The following is a 23801-nucleotide window of genomic DNA, read 5'->3' on the forward strand; positions in this document are numbered from 1 at the left end:
AAGTGAAAGGGAGCACTCACACTGCTGTGCAGAGCTGGAAGCAGGCTGGTGGATGTCTCGTAATGAGGTCAGTTAGAGCAGCAGGCTCTGCTCCACCGGGGCTAGCCCTCTGGAGGGCCAGGCGGAGAACTGGATGTTTTAAAATCTACACATGTTTTAAAAATCTACACATAGAAACATTCCCTCTCTCACGATCTGAGGACCTTAGGGGAAGAGTCTGCCTATTGAAATGGTTTTTTCTACTTATGGGCCGAAAATGTTTGAGGATCGCTATAGGCATAGTCTATAATATTTTATCTCTACAAAGATTCTGATGTCTCGTTTATTTTAATTGCTCATTTCTCTTATATTCCTTGCAGAATGCTGTTTCAATGTATTGCCGATTGGGCTTTGCCCATAAGAAGGGACAAGTAATAAATTTGGATCAACTGCATTCATCATGGAGAAATGTTCCATCCATAAACAGATTAAAGTAACTCATTTATTTATTATGAGCTTTTAGAGTTTCCTTTTGAAAAAAACTAGTTTCACATAGAAAAATTGTGCTTATTCACCCTGTCATTTGAAGTGAACCCTATATAATAGTGGTTTTTGATCTTGTATGTGATGAATCTTTGTTAGAATCTGATGAAAACTAAGAACCCTCTCCCTAGAAAAAAACATTTCCAATATCACATGTAACTTTAAAGCGTTCTTAAATCCCTGACGCCTGGCCACGGACTTGGTTAAGAAGCCTTGCTGCATGTGGGCTACATCTCGGTTTCAGCCTTGACTATGACTGGGTTTGGATGGTTATAATTTAAGTGCTAATTTCAGTAGTTGCTTTTATATAAGGTCATTTATATGATTTCTAAAAAGCGAATGATTTCTTTATTAATAGGAGTACTTTAGATCCACAAAAGATGCTCCTGTCATGGGATGGCGGGGAAAGCAGGAGTCCTGTACAAGAAGCTTCGTCGGCTACTGACACTGATACAAACAGTCAGGAAGATCCAGGTTAGCAGTTATTCAGTTTAATTTGGAGTTTCTCTGTAGATGTGGCCTGTGTCTTAATATACACTCATAGAGTGAACTCTTTAGACTTATTTTATAGTTTTGTTCTAGATTTCATTCATTCAACATGCAGCCTTTGAATACTTATCAATATGTTGGGCACTGTGCTAGGTCTTAAGGGTATGAAATTGACAAGATTATGGTACCTTCTTTCGAAGAATTAAGTGTAGGAAGAGAGGAAGCAGCATAATCACAAAAACCACAACAATGTGAGAAGTGTTACAGAGCTTGTGGGGAGCAAAAAGAAAGAGCCCCCTTATTGCCCAGAGAGGTTCAGGAAACCTTCATGGAGATATTTGGGCCAAGAAAGAGGAAGAGCTTGCTAGCTGGTGAGTGAGGGGAGGCCATAACATGGGCTGAGCGCAAAGGGAAGTAAAGCATAGTGGTCGTTGCCATGGTTTCATGTTAAGTTGGGAGAGGAGCACAGAGTGGTTCTCATTCCTTCTCCAGGTAGCCGGGCGACTTGTCTGAAGAGGTTAGGCTAGTTAGTCTTATTGATCTGACAATGATCAAGTCTTGGTTTATAATTAGTTTTTAAGGAATTTACTTACAAATGTGAGTGCCTTAATTTTTTTAAAACTTTCTCTGTTGGAGATGGATAGGACTTGGGACCTGTTATGGTGACACCGTTGCTTTTGGTACTTCCTGCTTATTTAATAAAGCCAAAATGAAACACTTTCTCATTCTAAATAATAAGTGAAAAATTATTTTCATTTACTTGATTTTAAAGTATGATTTTCTTTTTTCAGCTGACACAGCCAGTGTAAACAGTTTGAGTTTGTCTACAGGATATACAAAGCGTATTGCATTCCTATTTGACTCAACTCTCACTGCCTTTTTAATGATGGGAAATCTTTCACCAGTAAGTCAAATTAGGTACTAGATTTATTCCTGAAAACACAACTGGTTTTGTTTTATATATTCCTAAGGGGAGTATTGTAACTTTTTAGTGAGGGCTCCTTTTGTAGTTAGAAGATCAGCCCCTTGCCTCACCTACCCTTAGGTTTAAATATATTGGGAAGTGTAATATAAATGTAAGATGCTATGCTTAGCATGAAAAGGGAAAACTAGAACTTAAATGATGAGTATAGTTATTAAGATACATTTTAATTTTTTTGTTTTTGTTTCTTTATTACAGAACTTGAAAAGCCATGCGGTCACAATGTTTGAAGTTGGCAAACTCTCAGATGAGTCTTTGGACAGCTTTCTTATAGAACTAGAAAAGGTAAGTCTAGATTGCTTATTATGGGATGTCAGGACATCTGGAACCTTGAAAAAATATCAGTTACGGATTATGTAGATTTTTGGTATATTCTTGCTCGTTCCTACATTATTCCTCATATGAATACTGTGGCAGTCATTTAAACTTAAACATATTGAGTGGATGAATGAATTTCGTGATTTTAAAAATGATTTGTCTATCTCCTCTAACTCAGCATAATTGGATGTAATGAAGAAATGGGGTATAGAAATCTCAAGTAATTTTTTAAACTGCATTTTTCCAAAACAGCCTTCAATTTTTATTTTATATTTTTTGGTATGACTCTAAGATCCCCATTTAAACAGTTTTATTAAACATTTTTGTTCCACGTATCTTAAATCTGGAACAGTGTCCCTGGATATCATATTTATATGTCCATTTTCATGATCCCTTTTAGCATCTTGAAGACTTGAGCCATATTTGCTCTTAACCACCTTTTCCCCGTGACAACAGCCCTTATTTCTCTTAACCCTGGTTGCCCATTTGGTGTTTTTCACCAAAAAATTTCCCTGGATATTTTATTCTGTCCGCTCTTTATGCAAATGGTTTGTGTGCCTAATCTCTTCTTTGACCTTTTGTTACCTTTTATGCTTTAATGATGAACTCTTGTGTATTAAATGTGCTGTTTAGAGAATTTTTGCTGATTTTGTAATTCCTTTATATCTTACAAAAAGACTTACCATAACATTTTTTCATTGCTACTTCTCTGTAGGACTTTTATTTTTTTAGGGTAGAAATATATTTGAGATAATCCTTTTTACTAATTGGTCGCTTTCACTTTTAAATTTCCATTATTTCCTCAGTACTTTTAATATCTTGTTAATTCTATTTCTTATTTGTATCATCTTTTGCCAATAATTTTTTTTATTACGTTCCGACATGTTTTTTCTTTTCTAGTACACTTTAAGTTCTGTTTTCCTGATTTTTATTTTTCTCACCTCAGCTAGTCTTTTATCAAATACAGCAAGTTAGAAGGTTACTTTTGCTCTTTATATATCTCTATTTTTTTTAAACCACATAGTCATTCTTAAGAGAGCCATTTAGTCTGAAGTTTTGTTTTTAAAAATAGTTTCTTAGCTGTTTAAGAAGCCTCATCCTGATTAAACTTAATTGATCTTATTAATTTAATGCAGAACTATTTTAGTTACTTCCCCTTATAGACCTGTCCTTCCATTTTCTGTGTTGTGTCTGGGATGTCTGTTTTTATGTATTAAACAGGTGACTGACTCAGGGTCAGAAGAGTATGCATTAAAATGTTAAGTCCAGTAAAGTCAGGGGTTTTGTTCAATACTCTATCCTTACATTCTGGACAGATTATAGTACATGATAGGGACTCAGTGAATCCTTGTTGGATGAGTTTAAGCTGTGGCGAACAGCTATGTTGACTCAAACTCCATTTTCACTTGCAACCAGTAGTACAAAGTTGTGAGCAGGTTGATGAAAATTAGAGGCATAATTGGTAACAGTGGATTGAAGTAATTTCTGGATGAAGCAGAATATAGATCTTAGAGTTTTTAAGCACCTCATTTGAATCATACATGGGACATATATAATGGTATGATTTAGCATTATTTGGTTATTAAAATTGTTTTACTTGGGGTAATTTCTATCATCTTCAAGGAAACTCATCTGAAATTGAAGTTAATATTTGTGTCAGTATTGCCTGGGCAAATTTCTGATTTACTGATTTTTAATATTTTAATAACTACTGTATGGTTATATAGTAGGATGAATGGCATGATTATGGTATTTCGCACAATTTATTTTCTCTTGGTTTAGGTTCAGAGCACTGGTGAAGGAGAAGCACAGAGATATTTTGACCATGCACTTACTCTGAGAAACACAATACTGTTTCTTCGTCATAATAAAGATCTAGTTGCACAAACTGCACAACCAGACCAACCCAATTATGGTATGATAAATATACTTGATTTTGAAGACATGATCCTATGGAACTTCTTTCTAAGAAATTAAACAGGTCATGCTCACTTATTTGACTATCACTTATTTAATACGTTTTCTGTAGATAGCATATCGAATTTCTAACTAGAGGCTTGTTTTGTGAATTCCATTGCTTGTCAACTGTTTCTTACCTTATTTTATTTTTTCTCTTCTCTTACGTGCCACTGACATTTGTATTATTTAAATCTGATAAAAGGTTGGAGTGTTAATTTGTTTAAGTAGCCTAAGGAAATACCAGTAGACAGTTATCCTTTTAGACCAGGGAATAAAGATTATTAGCTTTAAATGTTAAAAGTGTCTTCTTAGAGATCCTTTAGGAAATTGGACACTGTTAATAGAGATAATCTACATTTAAAAATTTTTTTAAATCTAAAGGTAAATATTAGTATTTTGCCTTAGACATTTTTGTTTCCCATTGTCAGTCTTTCATTCTGTGTGTGTGCTTGGTCATAATTCAGGTTTTCCTCTGGATCTCCTGCGCTGCGAAAGCCTCCTCGGTTTGGATCCTGCGACTTGCAGCAGAGTTCTAAACAAAAATTACTCGCTGCTCGTCTCCATGGCTCCCCTCACCAATGAGATTCGGCCTGTCAGCAGCTGCACTCCTCAGGTAAAGACCCACGTGGAAGGCGGCTGGTGCTGTGATTTTCTCCCTCCTTGGGGCAACTCGAAGAAGAGGTTTACCAGTTTATTGTGTTAATTCTCAATTTGCAGATGCGAAATATAAAATCGTTGTTGTAAGGTGTTATGTTCAATTTGTGAGGTATGATTGGTACATTTTATTTATGTATCATCTTATGACTTATGACACAGGAGATTAAAATTTTCCTCACGAATGCAGTATTTTAAAGATAGCATTTTTGGATGCCCTAAGGAGGAAGCCTGGATTGCCTTGAGGGATAAAATCAATTTAATTAGGAAAAATAAAATGTTTTAGAAGTGGGGCGATGGTGCTAAATAAACTGAAAAGACTGTGTTCTTTAAAATTGTGAAAATGACTTCTGGTTTTGTACTTTGAAAATAAATCAGTTGCGTTGACTTGTATACTTAGCAAGGACGTTGTAGCCTGTGCCATTTTCAGAGTGGGGATCATGTTGCTCTTTTTCAGTATCACCTCCTGCCTGGTTTCCTAGATGTGCAGGTTTAATGGTGTAGAAGAAAGGAAGGGCTTCTTGTACAAGGTTGATTTTGTTGTCTGTGCCGATCTAGCTGCCACAGCGAGCGTACTCTCTCCCCCAAATTTGTCCTCTGTTTGACAGGAGTGTATTTACCAACCTTTTAAATAATTCTTTGTGTGCTCCCTCCAATTCCACTCCACTACACACTTCTCTTATTCTTTAACAGAACCACTAGGCGTAGTAGGAATTCATTAGCTTTAAATGAATGGAAAGATAGCCCCTTTTGTGAGACATAGCATGTGATTAATAATAATAATGAACACTTTGATATGAATCTTACTATTGTATGCCAGGCACTATTTTAAACTTTTCTTGAACAACCTTACTACATCCCTATGAGGTAGAGATTTTATTGACACCTTACAAAAGAGCAAAAATGAGGAACAGAGAGCTTTAGTAACATTCTTAAGGTGATATTGCTGAGGGGATGAATCCAGTATTCCAACCTTGGTGGTCTATTTCACAGTCCATTCTCTTAATTGCAATGATAGTATGTTCTTTCTCAGTTCCAATATAAAATTGATACGGAGCATTTAAAATTTATTTTTATAAGCTAATAGCAGTTAACATTTATATGAAGCATTGGTTGTTTATAGGACTGTACTTGGTCAGTTGTGAAACTTGGCTTCCTTAGATGAATATTCCAACTTTACCTTACCTGTTTTATGATTACAGCATATTGGACCAGCTATCCCAGAAGTCAGTTCTGTGTGGTTTAAACTGTACATCTACCATATCACTGGACAGGGACCACCATCTCTTTTACTGTCCAAAGGTACAAGACTGCGTAAACTGCCAGAGATATTCCAGGTATGTTGTGTCAGGTCTTTCTGTTTGTTTAATTATTTTTGAGGAGAGTAGAAATGGTAAAAAGTATTATGGGTAACTTTCTCAATTTATTTTCTTTTTTTCTAAATTTCATCTCATCTTTTATTCATTTCTTCCCCATAGGGTTATGATCGATTACTAATAACGTCTTGGGGTCATGATCCCGGGGTGGTTCCTACGTCAAATGTGCTCACAATGTTGAATGATGCTTTAACACATTCTGCGGTTTTGATTCAGGTACAGTTACTCTATTTAAAACAATCAGTTTTGGATTTTCATTTTATTTTTTATTATTTCTTTTTTTTATACTTTATTTAAATGTATTTATTTACTTTATGGTGGCATTGGTAAATGAAATCGACTAAGTTTCAGCTGTACACTTTAACAGTAAGACATATATATATTTACACTGTGTTCACCTCCCATAGTTAGATTTCTTTCTGTCACCACATATTTGACCCCCTTTACCCCATCTAACTCCCTCCTCCCCCGCTCTGGTAACCACTAGTCTATTGTCCATGTGAACTTTCATTTTAAAGATCATAATTTGTCTAGCTTTCTGCTGAGTTGCAGTCAGATGTCAGTAGTTTGAAATTTGGAAAGCCGAAACATGAGGAGTCAGATCTGGGTTTCGTCCGGGCCCTTGTCTGGCAGTGTGGGAGTGGTAGAAACACCCAGCTTTGAGTTCTGGCTTTACCTGTGCTCCTTGTGTGACCATATTTTTTTATTTTTTTACTTTTAGGAATAGCTTTATTTAGATATAATTCACATAGCATATAATTAATCAATTTAAATTGTACAATTTAGTGGTTTTCAGTATAGTCACAGAGCTCTACAGCTGTCACCATACTCAATTTTAGAGCATTTTCATCACCTCAGAAAGAAATCCTGCGCCTTCAGTTCTCAGTGCCCTTCCTCCCCACCCCCTCAGCCCGAAGCAACATTCATCTACTTGCCGTCTCTAGAATGTCTATTCTGGGCATTTCATATCCATGGAATTACATAATATGTGGTCTTTTGTGACTGGCCTCTGTTACTTAGGAGAATGTTTTTAAGCTTCATCATGTTGTAGCATGTATTAGCACCGCATCCCATTTTATGGCCAAAGAGTCCCTAGAATGAATATACCACGTTTCATCTATCTGTTCATCGTTAATGGACATTTGAGTTCTTTACACCTTTTGGCTGTTGTGAGTAGTAATCACTGTTGCAAACATTTGTATATAGGTTTTTGTGTTTTACTCTTGGGCATATGGCTAGGAGTGGAAATACTAGGTCATTTGGTAACTCTATGTTTAATTATTCGAGGAACTTCCAGGCTGTTTTCAAAGTGGCTGCACCATTTTACATTCCTACCAGCACTTGATATTAGATGACTTTTTTTCTAAGTATAACTGCCCTAGTGGGTGTGAAGATGTAATCTCACTATGGTTTTGATTTGTATTTTCCTGATGACTGATGATATTGAGCCTCTTTTCATGTGCCTCTTTAGCTGTGTGTCATTTAGGAGTTACTCCTCTTATATTTAGGTAATATCTACTGTATAATAACAAAAAAATAATAATAGTAATAGCTAATGGTAAGATGAGCAATTTATAGCTGCAGGATTGTCGAGGGAGTGAAATGAGAATGCACGTGTGAAGTGCGCAGCACACTTTCTGGCACATGATAGGTTCTCAGTAGAGATTTCATTAATTTATTCAACTAATAATTGTACGTGCCATGTTCCATGCTGATTAATGTAGATATACAAATAAGACATGTTCCTTGCATTCAGGGAGCTTAAGTCTGGTGGGAAGAGTTGCATCAACAGTCAGTTCCAGGTTTTTGCTGAGTGTTGAATAGAATCGTATACAGTGCGGGCATTAAAGACAAGTCCAGCCTTGGGGCAAGGAGGAAGACTCAGGGGCAGCTCCTTAGAGAAAACAAGGCTTGGCTGAGTTATAAAAGGATGATTTAGGAGTGAGCCAGTCCTAGGCAGATGGGTCAATATAAATAAATCTCTGGACAGAGACTTTTTTCTTTTGCTTCACGGCTATTTCCCTGGTGCCTGGGACAGTGCCTGGCTCACAGTAGTTGTTCAGTGAGTGTTTTGCCTGTAGGTGGGCCCTCGAGTGTGATGTGCCTTAACTGTCCTGCTATAGAGCTTAGACTCTACCCTGTAGTTTGGTGGCAGCCTGTAAAGGGTGCTCAGCAGGGAGTTAACATGATCTGTTGTGTTATGGGAAGATCAGTCTGGTGACTGCATTGAGAATGATTGGGTGGGGAAGATACCTGAAGCAAGAGGACCAGTCAGGGTTCAGTATAGGAGTCCAGGTAAGAGATGAGGACAGCTTAGATTGGGGAAATGATCATAAGAATTGAAGAGAAGAAACAGATTTAAGAATTATTACAAATATAAAATTAACAGAATTAATCAAATGTTTGCAAAAGGATATGGAAGAGGAAAAGAATGATTCCTGGAAGGCGTGGGAATGGTGACATCACGACTTGAGAGAATACCAGAGGAACAGCCAGTTTATGGGGGCAGATGACGTGTTGTGTTGTGGGCACATTGAGTACAAAAGTGCCTATGTGACATTTGGGTGGTAGAGATATCTAGTAGGTAATCAAAAATATCTTGAAAGTCAAATGAGAGGTTGAATAGGAGAGACTGACTTGAGTGTCAGCATCAGCATGTGACGGTAGTTGAAACCATGGGAGAGGGAGGTGCATTAGCCCCCAGAGAAAGCATGGAGTAGGGGTAGTGATAGGAGATAATGTACTAGAAAGGGTTAGACATGGACTTGAGTCAGACTGCCTAAGTTCAAATCTTGAATCTACTATTACTGGTAATCTTGGGCATTTGGAACTTCATTGACCTCACCTGCAAACTGGAGATAATAAAAATTGCTATCCTTATAAGGTTGCTGAAAAGAATGACTGAGATGGGTAATCTACATAGAATGCTTAGTCCTGTGTTTAGCACATAAGATCTCAAAATACATTCGTGTTGTAGTGGAGGTAGGAGGGAGAGAGATTTAGAGTGTTCGTTAAGGAGTTTTACTTTTACTAAAAAAGAATGCCTCCTTCATTAAATTCTCTGGAAAAAATTCACCTTGCTGGAACTTAAAACATAACAAAGTTAAGATTGTGATTGAAACCATACTTTTATCGTAACCATCTTGTTTAGAGCTTAAATCATAAAGGCTTCAATGGAATAGAAGTGGATGTCAGAATATATTCAAGTTGTTATATGAACCAACTAAATGAGTGATTTTTCTCTGAAACTTTTTTTCTTTTATATCAGTATCTTGAATTCGAATGATGTATAAATCTCTATTAAAAGAAAAAAATGTATAGATCCCCAATGTTAAGTTAAATTTCTATTATAATGAAACTACATGTGAATAGATAATTCTTCATGCTTATTTTTCTTATATAGCTGTTAAACCAAAACAAATTTAGGGATTAAACAAATAAAAAAAATTTTAACTAACAAAATTCAAATGAACAACCTGAATGTACTGGATGAAACTAAATTATTATTTGTAACATAGGAATAGGGTGGTCATACTCAGGTTTTTAATTTAATTTTTGAGTTGATAGTGTATTCGCATGATTCAGAAACGAATTGCTAATAAAAGAAGCACGGGGAAAATATCTCTGCTCCTCAGACACCCTCTACCCAGTTCCCACTCTCCGTCTCTCTCCAAATCAAATAACCACATTTACTAGTTCCCGCTGTTCCCTTCTGGAGTTTCTTTACGCACATTCGTGCAATTACACACTGACATGCCCCATGCTTTTTCCTCTTAGCAATGGAGATCTTCCATCTCAGTTTGAAGAGAGCTTCCTCTTTCTTATTTGCAGCTGCATTGAAAGTACATACATTAACTTATTTAACCAGTCTCCTGTTGACAGGCACTTTGGTTGCTTGCAATGATATATATAATTATAGTGTTACAGCAAGTAATTTTGAACATATATCATGAAGTGCAGATTTTTGAATTTTGCACGCCAGTCCATGGTGTGCCAGGTAATTATGGGAATTCTTACACCGCTTTTCTCTCAGAATTATAGCCAACCCATGTGCCAGTGCACTTGATCTCATTCGGTCGCCACTTGGCTAACACCTGATCACACCTGTTAAATCAGCCTCTTGTTTTTCATTAGCCTGTACATTCAATTTGAGACACATTGCAATAGTTTAATATATACTTAAGATTATTTGCTGGAGAAAAATAGAAAATTATTGAAAGTGTTTTGATGGAGTATTAATGTGGAATATACCATCATGTGGCACAATCATATTTATTATTTGAATAGCTATTATTGGAAATGTAGGTTTCTCATATACCTTTCAACTTGTGTTTCCTCGTGTTTAGGGACATGGTTTGCATGGGATAGGAGAAACTGTCCACATACCGTTTCCATTTGATGAGACAGAGCTACAAGGAGGTACGTCACTGCTGATTTGTATCCTTTTAACTAACTAATCTCTTTATCGTTAAACTTTGTCAACATTTTGGTGGAAAACATAGTAAGGAGTGAGTGCTTAAAATGTTGAAGTTCTATTAAAGAGTATTGGCAAAAGGTAGTTTTCTATCACATGCCTTTCCCCACAGAACTAGTAGAGTAAGACTCAGCGCCTTTGAAGGGATGCTGGTCTGTCTTGGAGATGAAGAGAGTAAGTAGTGTCTGTGTAGGTGGAAGACTGGGTTTTCTGTACGTTTAGCCTTTTAGTTTCTTTTTATTGTTTGTTTATTTGGACATGACAAGTCACATGAAAGTTGATTTATTTTTCTTTTCTCCCAATATTACATACTGGTTTTCTTTCAGGGGCTTTTTTAGGTAATTTAGAAATGGGTGCTAATGAATGTTTGTATACTACTTCACAGTTTACAGAGCACTTGCATGTATTTCCCGATTTCAGCGTTTGTTTTTGCTATTAAATTTTACTTTTGCCTTAGAGGATTTGAGTGGATTGCAGATTAAGCTAGTTAAAATCAAGGGGGGAAAGCACTAACAGTATTTGATGAAAGATGCTCAGAGAATTTCTGTAAAAATGAATTCATTCTTCCTTTTTTCTAATATAGAAAATACTTTTTTTCTTTTGAATGTTAAGAAAGTATGTATATTTAAAAGAAAAATACAATCTGATTAAAACTTAACATATTTGTATAGCGCTTGTGTTTCTTGCTCTATGCAAAACTTCTGTCTAATTTCTTTTTCTAAGTTTTAAAGCCATATTGCTTGAATTTCAAGAGGGCAGTGAATGGTCCAAGTAATTTGACTTAACGTTAATTCATACAAGAACTTACTGTTCTTTCAGAATGTTTTTCACCACTGCCCCACCCCCAAAGTAGGAAAAAGGAAGAAGATTTTTATAAATGTATTTTTTCTATTCACATGGTTTGAAATAAAGTGCTCTCTTTTGGCCGTTGTAAGTAAATGTGTACAAAATTTGGAGAAGAGAGTTTTCTCTTCCAAAAAATAGCCATTCTTGAGAAATAAGTAGTTCTTTGCAAATGAAGTTTGCTATTATAATCCTCTGACACTTTATAAATTCTGTGGAAAAAATAATCGTTCACCTGAAGACACAGAGTAGTGACAACAGGATACTAAAATTTATAAAATCTCAAGAACTGATTGGTAGATCTCTTGCCTTGAGAGATTATTGTGTGAATTATAAAAAAGAGAAGTCTTTACATTGGGTATAGAGTATCTTTCTTTTTTATAAGTTCACATATTAGAACTTGAGTTAATATTTAAATAATTTATTAGGGACATAACTTCAAGTGTGTTGTTAGCTATAGTTTCAATAAGAGTAATTTTGGTTTTCTTAAAAAAATATATAATGTGTATTTAATACATTTCCTGGTAGAAGAAGCCCACCAAGTAAGCATTTGAAGTAGAATAGAACCACAGAGAAGCCTGGAGAATTTGCCACTGACTGGCTGTCTTTGCTCACTGAGGTAATTTGTTCTGATACAACAAATACCTCCTGAAGGCTATGCACGTGTCGTATGTGTACAGCTTTCTTTTACATTGACAGATACTTCTTCAGTGGAATCAGTCTCGATAGATTAACGTATAAAGGTAGTTCTAAGAATTGTTTAATAAAAGTATATTTAAAGCTTTTTTGTGTTGTGTTATTTTATAAAACTATTCACTTATAATTTGATGTCACCTCTTTGTTCTTAGAGTTTACTCGTGTCAATATGGGTGTTCATAAAGCATTGCAGATATTGAGGAACAAAGTGGACTTGCAGCATTTTTGTGGATATATCACCATGTTGAATGCTTCGAGCCAACTTGCAAACAGAAAACTCAGTGATGCTTCTGATGAGAGAGGTTAGCCAATAGTTGAGTTCTTTGAATTAGGGTAATTGGTATTGAGGCAATCACGATCTTAATATTTAAAAAGCAAGGAGACCTTTGTAGGGATGTCGAATTATTTAAGATTTAATGTTTTTTCACTGAAGGATGAGAAAATACTCTGTGACATCATTTGAACAAATACTAGTCATTGAAATGGAGAAAATACTAAGTGCATAACTAAAGGAGTGGTGATGACCTGGGGTTGGAATGCAGATTTGTTATTAGGTTGTAGCCCTTTGTTGTCGTATCTGTTTTTATAGGCTTTAAATTTATGGGACGATGGTTTCAGAATTTTAGTTTCTTTTTAAAAATGTTTCCAAAATAGAATTAACAGTTTTTCTCTTCCAACCTTTCTCTTTCTGTCAAAGGCACCATTGTCTCCATTACCCAGGCTTAAAATCGTACCTTTGTATCATTTTATTTTCCACTCTGTCCAGTTAGTTTCCAAGTTCTGTGAATTAGTCTTTAGAAATGTCTCTCGTATCCATTTCTCCCCTTCTCTTCTTTTTAATTCTCTATAACTGCCAGTATAGTCTGAGCCCTAATCCTTTAAACATGTATTACTGCAGTCATTTCCTGCTTAGCCTTCTTCTTTCTGTCGCCAGTTTATCCTGCATGTTGACAACAGCTGATTTCCCTTAGACTACTTTTTTTTTCTTTTTAATGTAAAATTTTATTTTCAAATTACCTTTTCATTATTTCTGCTGTCATGCATTTTAGCTTGTATGTGGCTTTGGTTGCCACGGTGGCGGCTCTGGTCCATGATTCTAGGAAGCCTTTTAATTCAAGTGTCTACCATTGATTGACTATATTCCCCGAGCCTCTTAGTTTAAAACTCTGAGAAAATGTTGATTGCTAGCCATTCAGTGGACTGAGTTGGCTCCCATTGAGTTAGGTGTCCACTCCTGGTCCATTTACTTTTGGCCAGAGGATTTGGGTAACTTCCAACAGTTGACTGCCAAGCATCACAGGGACATTTTCCAGAGGAGAGGTCTATGGGTTAGGCAGTAATTTCAAAGCAGGTCTGTTATATCTGTCATGTTTTACTTCATCCACAAACATGTATGGACTATCTGCTTAGGTGCTGGAGATCTTTAAATTTGTAAGACCTAAAGAATAATACCCAACAAAGCAAGTGAGTCAGCCTGCTGTGCAGTGTTAAAAGACTGCAGTGGGGTCTGCTTCAAGTGCTGAAGCAGGACAGAGAAGGCACATCTCAGCCCAGCTGCGCTGTCATAGAAGGCCTCTTAGCAAAGATAAAGTTCGAATTGAAATGTGAGATATGAAGAGTTAACTCCACAAAAGATGATCCTTGTTTGTTTGGAGGGTAGCAGCCTGTCAGGCAGAGGGTGTCAGGGAATAGAGTAGCTTGTTTTGGCCAAAAGAAAGGATTTGTCGGATAGTAGTAGATGAGAGTAGAGACGTGAGTAAGCTCTAGGAGGATCTTATGTGCTGAGAGAGATGGGAAGTCAAAAAAGCATTTTGAAGAAGAACGATTTAATCCAACTGACTGTTTCCATGGAGACAGAAATGACTTCAGTAATGGTCTAACTGGACGTCTAAATTTGTGCTCTGCCTTTGAATCCTCATTTTCTTTAGGCCAGGGTTTCACAGCCTCAGCATTATTTATGTTTTGAGCTGGATAATTCTTTGTTGTGGGGACTGTCCTGTTCACTGTAGCATGTTTGCTATACCTAGATAGCTGTAGCATTTCTGTCCCCGTTTATGACGACCAAACCTGTCTCCAGACATCGCCTAATGTCCCTTGAGGGACAAAATTGCCTCCCAGTTGAGGACCACTGCTTTAGGCTAAAGACTATTCATTGTTTTCCATTGTCATTTCTGTTGCCTATAGTTCTCTTTCTGTTAAGACTGATTTATTGTCAGCTTATACCAAGCACTAGAATCCTAATGGTGTGTCTGTCCTTTAATTATAAGGGGAACCTGATTTGGCTTCCGGTTCAGATGTAAATGGGAGCACAGAGTCATTTGAAATGGTCATTGAGGAAGCAGCTATAGATTCAGCAACTAAGCAAAACTCTGGTAAGGTTTTAAAAATTATTTGCAATTTTAGACTAATTCCTGAGGTTCAGCTCTTCTGCTAAGTCATTTGGATATCATTTGTCTGCTCTTATTATCCAGTGGACCTTTTAATAAGTATTTTTTAGGAAACATTTTTATGTATTTAGAATAATAATTAAAATATTATAAAAATGTGACCTGAGAATAATGATGTAAGTTTCATTTTTCCTCTGTTAAATATTTTGGTTAATTTTCTCATCTTGTAGGTATCTTACAGTTTGAGTGAAAGACCACTTTGAGCATGTGATAAAAACTAGTACCTTCTCAGAAGCGTGTACATACTCAAAAAAATGTGTTTTCCCGTTTCAGAGATTCACTGGCCTCCCCTCCCCCTGAGTGCTCTCCCCATCTAAACCCACCGCTGGGCGTCAGTGGGGGTGGGAGGAGTCTGTGAAAATCTCTGGATCTAAGAAGCCCTGGTTGGTCCTAACACGTAAATACAGATACACATGGTTAATGAGTTTATTTATCCTTTTGTAGTTGCCACAGCAGAAGCAGATTGGGTTCCTCTCGAGCTATGCTTCGGAATTCCACTGTTTAGTTCTGAGTTAAACCGGAAAGTTTGTAGAAAAATTGCTACACATGGCCTTTGCAGGAAAGAGAGGTGGGAGTTCATATTCATTGTCACCTTTTCATCTGCGAGACTTTTAAGCCCTCGGTGATAGTTGCTATGTCTCACTTTCTTTTATTTCACACACGATCATAGTAATTGCTGTGTATATTTGTTGATTGAATAAAGGTTGCTAGTTTAAGGGTTTTGCTATATTTTAGAAATTAACTTCAGTACCTCAGAGATTGGGCACATGTAAACATTTTGGGTACGTGTTTTGGTTAATTATAATTATATTTGCTTAATTTCCCAGATTTGGTAAGGGTGTAGTAAAACGGGAATGCTGCTAGTAGGAACCTAGTTTAATCTGTAAATGTCTGTAGAGAATTTCTCTTGTGGACTTCTCTTAGTCTTAACATACACACACTCAAGTTATGTTAACATTAATGGTGATGATTATGTCTTGTGGAATTATGGCCGACTTTCTAAATTTTCTTCAACTTTCACATTTTCTCGAATGAACATGTATTACTAATAGAGGTAACGTAGGTTTTAGCTCATATGCCAACTCTGATCCATTGGTAGTAGCAGCTAAGAGGCAGTATTATAAAGGTTATGAGACTGGGTTATAAAGAGCATCACTGAATTTGATTGTCATAGTGGGGTGGCTTGGAGAGGTGATATCCACAGATATCTTTGATTTATTTATTTGGGAATACAACGTTGGATAATAAATAATTCATTTAATTTGCTTAATGTAGCTTATACCAAAAGATTAAAAGTACTCAAGATTGCTATTATAATTATTACCAGTTTGCATACTTAAAACATATTCAGTTTGTCAGACTTTTTATTGGGGTGTATTTTAAAATTCATATTTAGAATTTGAAGTTTATATCATAATTGCCATCTCTTAAAGTATGTAAACTTTTATTCAAAAAGGTTTTTTTTGATTTAACATTTATATTCACTAATAGTTTAAACTTCTTTAACAATAATTTTTCAATTTTGGTTATACATGATGTTTTACTTCAAAATGGTTTTTTTATGCACTGTTACTCCACATTATTCAGAGGCAAGACATTTCATTGATGAGAACCATTAAAATTATTTAAAATTTTTGTTTATGTGATTAGGATGTATATGCATGTATAAATGCATTTAAACTGCTAAAATTAAACTCTTGAAAGAGGTATTAGTTCTTGTCATTATATTTGTTCTAAAACCCCACCCCCTTTTTTTTTTTCAGCCTTCAAAACCTCTTACATTCCAGTAGAAAACTCTCTCTACAAGTCCTTAACTTTGTTCACTCATTCCAGGTAACAAAACCCAAAATATTTAAATGGTATTTGTATAGAGCTTTATAGTATACAAAACACTTCCATATTAGTTTTGAATCCTCACAGCAGTAAGACATGAAATAAGCATTAATTTAAATTTTTAAATGAAGATGCTGAGATTTAAGAAGTGTATTGACTTGCACATGGTTTCACAGGCCAGATCTTCAGGGTCTAAAGCTTGGACTCTCTGTTCTCTGCAGTGCTGCATGTAACAGATGTGTTATGCATCTGCTGTGGGCCATGCAGCATCCTAGGTGCTGGTTCTTGAGTCTGGTGCACTCTGTGAATAACTGTATTGAGTCGCACAGCTGAGAAGGGCTTGTCTGTTGTGGTAATGAGAGCTAGTGCTCTGGACCTTGTGTACCCATCTGTCCGTCCATTCATTCCCACCCCACTCCCCAACCCCCCGCCAAGCATAGAAAGGATATCCTTAACTTGATTTGTAGATAAACCTTTAGAACTAAATATTTCTTTTCAGAATATCTCATCCAACATTACGAAATCAATATTTTGGAGTTCTCTTTCATTCATTTCTTTCAGTAAACACTGGGGTCTACTCTGTGCCAGACCCTTGGCCAGGTGCTCAGAAACAGTGATGTCTAAGATGCTAAAGAAGCTCATGTGGTATGAGACACTGGTCGAGCACACATTGAAATGCATAAGGAATTACAGATTGCAGTAAATATTCAAAGGAGCTAGACTCCTTCAGATCTGGTGGAATCTAAAGGTAGGGCTAATTTAAATAGGTAGAGATGATATACGAGCCGAAACCTAAAGGATGGAGAAGAGTGCTCCAGGCAGAACTTAGCAGATACAAAGGTCCTGTGACAGGGAAACATCTGTGTACAAGAAAACAGAAGGGTGGTGTGGCAGAAGCCTCATGAAGGGGGGTAGTGCAAGAAGGGAGGGGAGGGCCTTCTAGAATATGTAAAACTATTGAAGACTTTTAAACGAGGAATGACATTATTTCTAATTAATTGTTTGAAAGATTAGTTACTGTTTAGAGAATAGATTGAAAACGGACAAGCACAGAAGCTTGGGGACTGTCAGTTTGGAGACTCTTGTAATAGCCCAGGTGAGAGGTGTGGGTAACTGAGCACTCTTTTTCATTAAAACAAAACAAAACAAATTTTGGATGTATCCACAATAAAGGTTTGTTGTTTACACATGCATACTGTTATACCAATAAATTATGTATATTATAAAACACAAAAATAGAAGTTTTAAAAGGATGTAATAAGTGGAAACAGGAGATACAAGATTTCTAAAATTTTTGTCATGCCATACCCCACATTGGAATGAGTGCCCCACTTTGGAGACAACTGGCTTAGAGTAGGGTGACTAGCAGCTCAGAGTATGGACAGAGTGGGGCAAACTAATTTGGGATACGTGTTAGAGGTAGATTGCCAGAACTTGGTGATTAATTAAATGTGAGGAAAAGGTTGAGGGTGTGGCAAGGGAAGAACCAAGGATGATTCTCATATCTCTAGCTCAATGCAGGGAGTAGAGAAGGCTGGGGAGAATCAAATGTGGGAAAATTAGTTCAGTGTGGACATGGTAAGTGTGGCGTGTATGGAGCAACATCCAAGAGCAGATGTGAGGTGGATGTTTGAACCTGGAGTTCTGGGGAGAGGTCTGTGCTGAATTTGTGAATTTGCGAGCCCTGAGAACTGATGGATTGTTCTGGTGCTTAACGTTGTGTGAGGGTTTTTACAGATTGTCTGGGAATTAACTTTTTCTTATCTGATAGTTTAATCATAGCTTATTTATTTCACAGCACTCATAGTCTGACATGAATTAGTCTCTTTTGCATATATTAATACCTGTCGTTGATTATTTGGGGTTTGTGAGGTAGGTCCTTTCCTCTCCTATAGTGCTACGTATTCCGTAAACATATCTCAGGTAATCAAAGTCTGTATTTCTCATTAGCTATATTAAGGGGTTTGGTAAAGTGTTGAATATGGAAGTTTTCTCGTTTCTTGTTCTTTCAGGAAGGTGCTTCAACACTGGACATTCATACAGAGGCCAGTTTTTCAAGTTTGCTTTCACAGTCATCTTATGCCGATTTGGGAGTTCCACTTCCTGCAAAGAACTTAATATTTAAAGATGGCATCTTATCAGAATGGAGTGGACGGTCACCTTCCTCACTTGTTATTGCTAATCTCCATTCGCAATAATTTGGTTACGCCATTTGTTGCTCACACTCTGCCTTTTTTCTTTCTTAACGTTAGCTTTATAGTGGCGGCCACTAAAAAGCATCCTGCTGCTGCAGTGCAATTCATGCTTAACTCATGTTAAAAGTTGGGGGAATATGTTCATGTTTTGGAAGTTTTCCTCATCATTGCCCCTCCTAAAGCAACAAAGAGCTTTTTAGCAGTCTGCACTGTATTTTTTACCTTGAGACAATCTGTATTTCTTTTATAAAACTGAGGATATACTTTATAGGCTTTACGATGACTATTCTGTTTATAAGCAGTCACTATGAATATTGCAGTGGTAATTTTATATGTTCGTTTATGAAACATAAATCTCATTTAATTTTATATTTTGTTACCTACTCTTTAGAGGATCATGGGAAGAGGTGGCACTCTTCCTCTGAAAGGCTTCTTGGTACTTAAAGTAGCAAAATTGTAAAACAATAAGCATCCACTGCTGAGAGGCGATTGGAGGGGGCATTAAAAATTCCCGTGGATGTCTGTAAATTCTGTTTATCATTTGGACATGGTCGAAGGTATGTAAATCAGCATAGTTATGTATAACTTAACCTTGATTTGTAAGGTCTTAACTCAGACTCTGACTATACATTGACATCTCATGAGAAGCTTTGGAAAATATCCTGTTTTTAAACAACATTTATATGTGGACTTCCATTGTCAGTCACTTTGGGCTTTATATTTTCATAGAGTCTTTATGGAAAAATAGAATTTATTTTCCACTCTTGTAACTGTGGCTGCTGCATGTTTTCATTGTGATTTATTTTTGTTCAGTAGTTTTACCAATGAATTGTTATGAAATTGAATTTGATGTTTTCAAACCAAGGATTGTGATTTTAGGTTAGAATTATATAATAGAAGTATTAAGGCTGTATCTTCCAATCAGAATAATTCAATGAAAAATCTACTTTGAAGACACATTCTTAGGCAATTTGGGTCTTAAATTTATATGGATAGTTTTGGAGGAAATGATAAAGAAGTATTGAGTAATTTCGAAATGTTTCTTGAGCCACTGATTCTTTTAGTGTCTCAAGTGTTAATTAGAATAATTGGAATCACTTTTTAGATTTTTCACGTTACCTTGGGAAGTTTGTGCAGTGTTATAGTTTAGTTTAGCTCTTCTCATAGGATAATGGTTTGCTAGTTTAAAACTGTAACCACACTAACTGGTCGAACAACATATATCTAAAACACTTAAACATTAGAAAATTTGGGAATGTTCTAACTTAAACATTTTTGCTGACAATTTTTGTTATTTAAAGAACAGATATTTGTAAATTTAACAGACTTCTGGAAATATATGCCTTTTTAAAAAAACTGTTAACATGACCATGCATTCAACACCATGACCTACCTATAGAGTTGAATATTTTGGAGCAGTATACCTGTGGCACAGTCCGTGCTGTGTTTGAGGTAAATGCAGTAACGTTTAATTTTCCACTTTCTCTTTGAAGAGGTAGAAACCAATTGTATGCTATAAATGTTTGTCTATAAAAGGAAAAATACTAATATTAAAATAATTTCTTATGACTGTGAACCACTCATTTATTTTTCCAATAATTGATATTGTACATTCCTAGTGCTATTAGGTATGTATCCAACTTTTACAGTTTTCAACCAAAAGTTGTATTTCATTTGATCAGGGCTCCTTAATCTCATTTTCATTTGCTTTGTTTGAATTAACTGTAGTTATTTTATTTATTCCTCTGTTAGTAATCTAAGCCTACTGTAGTGACATGTACACTAATAAAGAATCAAATATTTGTAGTTGTTGGCAGTGAACCAAGTCGTTGGTGAATTTAAAACTTAAAATATGGGAGTGATTTGCTGCTACGTTTTTTTTTTTCTTTGAGAGAGAATGAAGGAAGAAATAGAACCTAATAATGATCATGCGTTTTAGGGAAAGTATTGAAAAAGCATGTGGCCAACTCTGGTTTCTCCTGTGAATGAGGAAAGATTCTGATTCCTAGCTGAAGACCTCTGATACTTTTAGGGAGGGATAATCTGCATTTTTAGAGCTGTTAGCAAAATGTGAAGGCTGCTTTTTGCTTTGCTTTATGAATTTGGTTTTGTTTCATTCATACATTAACTCATGTAAAGATGCATCTTTTAAATTTTATAAGCGTTGACCTAGTTCAACAAAAGGTAAATTTAAAATATAAACTTTATTATTTGCCAAAGAACATTTATGAAAGAATTTTTATCCAGTTTTTTTTTTTTTTTTGCAGATTTTTAAAGTGATTTCATTGGCTTATTGGAACCCCCTTACTTCCCTCCCCCCTTAATGTAGCTTAAATCCTGGCAAACATTCCTTAGAAACCAAGAGAAAAATATCAAAAAGGACATAGAATTTAGTATGATACAGTTTCACCTCTCAAGTAGGTTTAAAGAAATGCAAATTTGTCATTAAAAAGTATTTGATCATCTGAGTTCCTTGATTTCTTTCTTTTTAAATATGTAATCAGAAATTTTGTATTTTTTGGAATATCATTTTCTTTTATTCAGTGTTTTCGGTTGTCTCTGCCATTCATCTTTCTCTTTTATGTTCAGTGTTTCAAATACAGTTTGTGTTTAAAAGATTTTAAAAGTACCAAAACTGTATATACAGTGGGTTGTTTTCTGGTATGATGTTAATATTATACAATGAAATGTATAAAGTGTTGTCAATTTGATTATTGACAGATATAATATGTTTACAAATAAACTGTGGTGTTGCTCAAGTTACTGAGACAATGTATATAATCTGTAAGCCCCTTAATTTTAAATAGAGCTGTGCTGCTGTAGCTTTCCTATACGTTTTTTTTTAAAACAAACTTTTTATTTTATAATTCACGTTTACAGAAAAATTAAAATATAGTTAGAGATGTTCCCTATACCCTTCCCTGAGCTTCCCCTAATATTAACACCTTATATAAACTATGGCACATCTGTCAAAACTCAGAAATTAACATCGGTACAATACTGTTAACTGCGCACTTTCTTTGGGTTTTACCCATATATCCATTAATGTTCTTCTGTTTCAGGATCCAGGCCAGAATACCACATCGTACATATTTACTCATTAATGCCTCCTTGATCTTCTCCAGTCTGTGGCAGTTTCTCAGTCTCATGACCATGACCTTGACTCTATGCTTGGTTAATTTGTAGGCTGTCCCTCACTGGGTTTGTCTGATGTTTTCTTGTGACTATTTGAGGTGATGCTTTATCAGGGAGGATAACACAGAGGTGATAAACCCTTCCACACTGTATCATATCGTGGGGCACGTGATGTCAGGCATTACAGTAATGTTTATTCTTTCATTGGTTTAAGATGGTGAAGTCCTCTGATACTTTTAGGGAGGGATAATCTGCATTTTTAGAGCTGTTAGCAAAATATGAAGGCTGCTTTTTGCTTTGTTTTATGAATTTGGTTTTGTTTCATTCATACGTTAACTCATGTAAAGATGCATCTTTTAAATTTTATAAGTGTTGATCTAGTTCAACGAAAGGTAAATTTAAAATATAAACTTTATTATTTGCCAAAGAACATTTATGAAAGAATTTTTATCCATTTTGTTTTGGCAGATGTTTAAAATGATTTCTTTGGCTTATGCTATCCTCTTTTTCCTACTGTAAAGGTATCATTTTTCCGCTTTTCATACCTTTTCTTTGTAAGTGAATCACTAAGTCTAGCCCACATTCAAGGAGAGGAGGCAGTATTTATACACATAATTTAGAATTTTTCTTACAGATTTATTTGTTCCTTTCTCCTGTTTATTTATCTGATCATTTACTTATATTAGTGTCTGATCTTGGCTATTTATTTTATACTTTGGGTTAAAATCCAATACAATTGTTATTTTGTTGTACAAATTGTTTCAGCTTTGGCCAGTGGGAGCACTTTGAGGTTACTGCTAAATCCTTCTGATAGACCTTCATCTCTTTTTTTAAGGCCATCTTTTCTTTTCTTTTCTTTTTTCTTTTCTCTTCTCTCCTCTTTTTTCTTTTCTTAAGACTTTGTAGCAGTACAAGTATTATCTGGAGAAAGACCCAGGAATGAGCTATTTCTCCAAGGAACTCTGGTTATTTTTATTGGAGAATGGTATTTAGAAACCAAGATCTGGGTATTGAGTGTGCTCGTTGCTACCGCTTACACACAATGAGCTAAGAGATGTAAATATGTGTACTAACCAGTATATAGGTACACATCCCAGTGATTATTTCTAGATCTGTCTGTCTATTGTATACCAAGTTAAACTGGCTTTTCATTCACCACAAGGGTCATTCTGGTTTTGCCTCTTTGCTTCTCTGTAATTTTTAAAGTGGGAGACCTGGCTCTTTTTATCTATAATTTATTTGCTTATTTGTTCAGCCCTAGAATGCTTATTAAGTGATTTCAGAATAGTTAAGCTGTACCCCTATGAAAATCGGATTGACCAACTAGAGGATGGTGTTTAAGTACTTACAGTATCCACTAAAAACACCATTTTCCAAAGTAACTTAATTCAACTTTTATTCACCGCTCCCTACATTGAGGTTATGTCATGCATTCGTAAAACAGATTCATTTGTTGCACTGTATTCCATCTGGGATCTTTTGACGTCCCAGTTGATTGTTTCGTATAGTAAAATTTACTGTGTATAGGCTTTGACTAATGCATAGTCGCGTGTCCACCATCTCAGTACTGTTCAGAACAGTTACATCACCCTAAGAATTCCCCTTTGTACTCAACCCCCCACCCCATTTATCTGTTTTCCATTCCTATAATATTTCTTTTTAGAATGTCATAATAAGTAATAGACTTGTACAATTTCTAGCCTTTTGAGCCTGGCCTCTTTACACCCTAAAATGCATTTTAAATTTGTGTGCGAATCAGTAGCTCATTTCTTTCCATTGCTGACCGACTACTTCATTGTATGGATGTGGTAAGGTTGTTATTTAACATTCATGTACAGGTTTTTAATATGAACAAAAGTAGTTTTGCTTGGATAAATG

At 35.7% G+C, this 23801-nt stretch overlaps 1 protein-coding gene across 1 annotated transcript in view; it reads left to right on the forward strand.

Moving 5' to 3' along the window:
• The window catches only part of FAM91A1 (family with sequence similarity 91 member A1), a 32913-nt gene extending 11362 nt beyond the window's left edge, over positions 1 to 21551 (forward strand). Inside the window, exons 10-23 of the mRNA XM_023530971.1 lie at positions 360 to 472; positions 881 to 996; positions 1803 to 1915; positions 2192 to 2278; positions 4094 to 4226; positions 4735 to 4883; positions 6127 to 6261; positions 6403 to 6516; positions 10647 to 10719; positions 12466 to 12615; positions 14581 to 14685; positions 15205 to 15328; positions 16524 to 16593; positions 18606 to 21551. Coding sequence (XP_023386739.1) covers positions 360 to 472; positions 881 to 996; positions 1803 to 1915; positions 2192 to 2278; positions 4094 to 4226; positions 4735 to 4883; positions 6127 to 6261; positions 6403 to 6516; positions 10647 to 10719; positions 12466 to 12615; positions 14581 to 14685; positions 15205 to 15328; positions 16524 to 16593; positions 18606 to 18791 — 1668 coding nt within the window. The 3' untranslated portion in view covers positions 18792 to 21551. The remainder of the gene's footprint in view (positions 1 to 359; positions 473 to 880; positions 997 to 1802; positions 1916 to 2191; positions 2279 to 4093; positions 4227 to 4734; positions 4884 to 6126; positions 6262 to 6402; positions 6517 to 10646; positions 10720 to 12465; positions 12616 to 14580; positions 14686 to 15204; positions 15329 to 16523; positions 16594 to 18605) is intronic.
• The last annotated feature ends 2250 nt before the right edge of the window (positions 21552 to 23801 follow it).

This window comes from Pteropus vampyrus, unplaced genomic scaffold, assembly GCF_000151845.1.
Source record: "Pteropus vampyrus isolate Shadow unplaced genomic scaffold, Pvam_2.0 Scaffold59, whole genome shotgun sequence".
Lineage (NCBI taxonomy): Eukaryota > Metazoa > Chordata > Mammalia > Chiroptera > Pteropodidae > Pteropus > Pteropus vampyrus.